Source organism: Sardina pilchardus, chromosome 7, assembly GCF_963854185.1.
Source record: "Sardina pilchardus chromosome 7, fSarPil1.1, whole genome shotgun sequence".
NCBI lineage: Eukaryota > Metazoa > Chordata > Actinopteri > Clupeiformes > Clupeidae > Sardina > Sardina pilchardus.
The window spans coordinates 21,171,850-21,176,849 of record NC_085000.1 but is presented as its reverse complement, the minus strand read 5'-3'; the positions used below and the strand labels follow the sequence as shown (position 1 = coordinate 21,176,849).

Below are 5,000 nucleotides of genomic sequence, written 5' to 3'. Positions count from 1 at the left end.
GATGAGAATGAATTTGTACTTTGTGGAATGATGTATTGTTATAGGCTTTAAAATGTTGCTTTCAAAACAGTTTCAATGCTTCACCTGAATTTAATTACACCTTAATTGTTGGACTGGACCACATAAAACACTGAGAAGCATGTGTTTCATAACCCTTTCCAACTGGAAATATTAAGGGAGAATCGTACTTCTGATCACGTACAGAGGGCTTTGGTACGCCAATACACCTAAAGTTAATCCATCCTCCAGACCTTGTTTGATGTACAAGCGTCAATGTGCTTTAACTCAATATGTCATACGGAGCGGTTACCCTGTCACTGTACGAAACAAAGAGAAACAAAATAGCTTTCCCTTGACAGAGATGACTTCTCCTGTCCTTTGTCCATCCTCAGACCTTCGCTCACTCGCTCCTTTCAGGAGGGATCCCTCAATGCTGGTGTTTTTTTTCTTTGAGGCATAAATCCAGGAGCTGATCCCTGTCTCTCTTAGGAATTCTGAGGCAATTGAGCACAAGTGCCAGGGAGGGGCCGGACAGGTGGTTCGAGGGGAAGTAAAGGAAGGGGGGGGGGGGCTTTCTCCCTGTCTGTACTCTATAATTATGAAGGAAACCATCAGATCACTATTTCCCTTGTATATTTTTGCAGGTGTGCTGGGATATGTGGCCCTGACGAAGTGTGTACACAGACTTTTGTTCTGGCACAGGAGCGTGTGAGAGAGAGAGAGAGAGAGAGAGAGAGAGTGAGAAAGAGAGAGAGAGGGAGTGATGGATAGGAAGAGAGAGACAGAGAACGAGTCTTTGACTATACATACAGTAGGTCTGCATGCATGTGGTCACAAAATGCCCAAGTATGAATGAATGTCTCCAGCACTGTGCGCCAGTGTTTATACGAACAGTAAGTGTGAATGCTAAGCCTGTGCCTCCACGGGCCTCTCAGAGTACTAGGCTGCTGTGTGCAGCCTTCTCCCTTAAAACAAACTCTCTCCAAACAAATGGGCCCTCTCAATATCATTTATTTTTATGGGTCCTATTTTGACACTAATCACTCTGCTGGATGAGCCAAATGCCTGAGTGACCATGGACCTCTGTCTTTGAGGCAGTCCTTCACTGGAGCTCAACTACTGTGAGCGTGAAGCTCCCAGTCTTCCAGCACTGCTCAGACTCTTCATTCATCTCTCTCCCTCTCTCTCTCTCTCTCTCCTTCCCTATTTCTCTTTCTCTCCAGCTCTCTCTCCTTCTTTCTCTTTCCAATTCACCCTCTGACCTCATTCATGCCTTCCACCAACCAGTCTTTCCCTCGGGGCTGGTGGCCCTCTCATGTTCCTCTTTGAGCATCATGGAAAGAAGGTGTCACTCAGGGTCCCCTCCTCATGGCCCTTTCACGCTCCACAGCAACAGTCAGGCCAACACGCCCTCATGCTTTCCACCTTCTCTGCTCCTCCACCACCTCCGCCTTTGTTATGTCTGCGCCAGTAGAGAACACACCTCCCTTGGAACCAAATATAGAGCGCCCGTCTTACAAAGTATGGCCAGTTAGGCCCTTAACCTCCTACTCTATTAGAGCAAACTTAAGTGGTTGCCCTGAGGACAGGGCCGTGCACAAGCGACAAACAACGTCCCACGTCAGTGACAAATGAAACATGGAAGGCAGTCATTAGAGTTGGCTGATAGTTAGGGTGAGAGATGGGTTCTGTGTGATTAATGCATCTGTTTGCAGTCGTGGGGCTTTGGTGTCAAACTGGTCCGAATAGCTTAAGCAATACATTGATGTGGAGGTGTTCCCATCAGTCATAGGAGGTAATGGGGGAATGTCTCACCCTGTGTTGGCAGAGGAACTCAGATGCGCAATTCGGTTAATTGTCCTCCATAAATACAGGCTTCTCATGACACATTCCTCAGAAGTACGTCTCTAATGACAATGAGCCGAGTTGTTTACTTTATGTCATCATTTCATCAAGCAGCATATTTCAGTGCTATTGTGAAAGGCACCAACAGATCACAAAGCCATAAATCCACAATTACAGTACATTTAGCTGGATGACAGACAAAAAGTCTCTGCGTGTGTGTGTGTGGTTTTTTTTTCAAGAAAGGAAAGTAAGAGAAGTCTTAAAGAAAGAGAGGAAAGACGTCAACACTGGCGACAAGGCATACAATGAGAAGGAGCCAATGTAAAAAGGACTGAGGTCAAGAAATAAAAAAAAGTAAAGGAAGAAAAGAGGTAGTGCTTGAGGGAGTGAGAGAGGAGAGTGTGTGTTAATGAGACTGGCCTTTGTGCCTGGCCCCTACTGGCAATGGGCTGTGTTGACCCTCACCGTGACCACTTGAACTAAGATTTGCCCCAAGGCTGCAACTAGAGCCAAACGTCGCGAAGCACGGCTCCCATATGCACATATGCACACACTCACAAGTTTTATGAAAGGATCTGGCTTGTTATGCTGTTATGATTTCATCATTGTCTTATTCCAATCTCCTCTCTGGCAAAACATCTGGACCAAGCAATTGTTATTACGATACATTTTGGAGGAAAAAATGCCTAAAAGACATGTGTTTTTCATAGTTTCATAGAAATACATGATGGGACATTTTAGAACTGGTCTATACAAAACTGGATTGCATTAAGTAAATGTTTAATCTGATATTTGGCCATGAATGCCTTAATAATGAAGCATTCAAAACTTCTTCCATTGAAAGTTGAACACAGTAGTTGCATATATGTGCAGAAAACAAAATGTGGTTGAGATGTGCACACCAGTGCTGGCCAAGATACCGTATAGCAGCCTCACAAATTTCCATAGGTGAAAAGTGCTAGTCAGGTACCCACACTAGGCCTACTAGCTCTCCATGGAGGATATTGTTCACAGCAGATGTGTGGTCAGATTGAACTGCTCAGGCTGCACTGACACTATAGTTATATAGCAACGACTAATGTCGGATATATGGCGGAGATACAATATGTTGCATATTCTTTTTATTCATTTTAAGACTAACTTTGCATGGCACTGGCATGGCCAACTTTTGAGGCCCAGATCATTCAGAAATAGGGGTCTTCATTTGTTAGTGTCTTCTTAATTAGCCTACATATCGTTTTCATTGCAAGCCATTCATTCACGACAAAAAGTCATTAACTTTAATAACTATAATTGAAGATAATTGAGAATCCCTGGCAAAAAAATCCAGAAGAAATTATACAATAAATCGGCACTGTACGTTAATTTCCTCGGGTAAAATTAAATATATAAGAAAAGGAAATGTGAAAAAAGACTTATGAGTCATTATTTTCTTATTTCCGTTTCTTTCATTTTACAGGCTGTTTGAAACCCGGGTGGGCAAAATCAAGTAGGGCTATGACTATAAGAGCAGGATTAAGAAACGTAGCCTACCACCAAATGGAACAGGAAGATCATAAGAATCACTGTCGATTCTTAACCCAGGTTAAACGTCCGGTGGTTGCATTTGCGGAATGTTCAAAGTGAAAAGTAAAACCACCCAGTCAAAATTCGATGGGTTGTCTAACGTCAGGTATGTTTGCGATATGCATGAATTCTTGGTATTGTCTCGCAGGCGCCATCACTGCGTCAGGTTTCAACAACATTTAAGTAGCAATTGTTTTGGAGAATTTGATAGCCCCGCTTTTGAGAGGCTACAAGGCCTGTGGGAAACAGTTCCTCTTTTTTCCAGTCAACGACTTTATAAAAAGATCCTTCACTCCAAACACGTTTCTCCCCCTGGCTCTGTGGCGAAGACCGCAGGAGTGTTGAGGAACTCGGGAGTGCGTCATTCTGTAGCAGCCAAAGCCCCAGGCTACATCAATCACAAACTGATGATACTAGGTAGGTAGACTTGCCCAGCAACCACACGTCAAGCACATTTACCTCAGTTTTAGCTAATAAGTCTCGGCATGCATTAGTAATGAAGTGTTGAAAATGTTTGTTCTCTATCACATTAGAGAAAAACCAGAGGCGGGCAGAAAGTATAGTGGAGCAAATGGGAAAGTCCCAGCTTGTAGCTCTGCCGGTAATCCCACCCAAAGCTGGCCCTGCTGCTGCCTGTCTGCTGGGTGCCCCCTGGGTCTGAGGGAGGTGCCAGAGAAGTTCAGGCTCGAGTGAAATTCTGTGTGTATATACTGTATGTGTGTGTGAATGTGTGTGTAAAGAGGGACTTCTTTTTACATTTGCTAGTACATTTGTTCGAGTGCAGAAGCACTATGGACATATAAAGATTTAGATATAGATAGATAGATAGATACATTTGTTTGAGTGCAGAAGCACTATGGATGTGTAAAGATTTAGATGTGTGTGTGTATGTGAGCTAGTGCCTTGTGGTTCTGTGTATACAGTATGTGTGCGGGTTTATGTGCTCTTCCATGTATATACATGAATGTGTGTGTGTGTGTGTGTGTGTGTAGTCAGTCAGTGATGAGCTCACTCTGTGCAGCCCCAAATGGCCCAGGCTGCCAGTAGAGCCAGGCAGGCCCCGCACGGCCGCCTGTGAGCCACAGCAGCAACAGCAGCAGCAGCAGCAGCACAGCAGTAGGAGCAGGGCCCAGTCTGAGCTGCATGGCTGATGTGACTCATTAAATGGCACTGGCGCCAGGTCCTTTCATTAATGTATTATTGTGTTGAGGGGGTGGTTAGGTCGACAAAAATATAGGCCTCTTAAAACATTCTCCTGATGTGCTTGTTAGTCCTTTTTTGTGGTCTCCTTTTCTTTTCAGCTCCTTTCAACCCTCGTCCCTTTCTTCTGACTTTTTCTTTCTTTGATATTTCTTGATTTATTTCTTTGTCTTTATCTGTGTCAGTTGTTTTCTTTCTTTTACCCCCCCCCCACCCCTCCCTCTGCCCTCTCCAACCCAAAGTAAGCAACCCCACAGCACCACCAGATGTATTTATAGTACGTGGAAATGGAATCCCTGGCTCTCCGGGAGAGTTCTGGCATGTGAATGGATGTGCCGTTGGTGAATGATGGCGGAGGCTCGGTGCGGGAGCTCTGGACACTGGGGGTG

The 5,000-nt window shown here is 44.6% G+C and overlaps 1 protein-coding gene across 2 annotated transcripts in view; it reads left to right on the top strand.

Annotated features, from left to right (window-relative positions):
* rarga (retinoic acid receptor gamma a) overlaps nt 1-5,000 on the top strand; it is a 45,612-nt gene that overhangs the window by 2,476 nt on the left and 38,136 nt on the right. The window contains exons 1-2 of one of the 2 annotated variants that reach the window (XM_062541224.1): nt 3,484-3,517; nt 3,741-3,828. The exons of the other annotated variant lie outside the window; for it this stretch is intronic. Coding sequence (XP_062397208.1) covers nt 3,499-3,517; nt 3,741-3,828 — 107 coding nt within the window. The 5' untranslated portion in view covers nt 3,484-3,498. Of the gene's footprint in view, nt 1-3,483; nt 3,518-3,740; nt 3,829-5,000 lie in introns of those variants that run through there. 2 annotated transcript variants of the gene reach the window in all.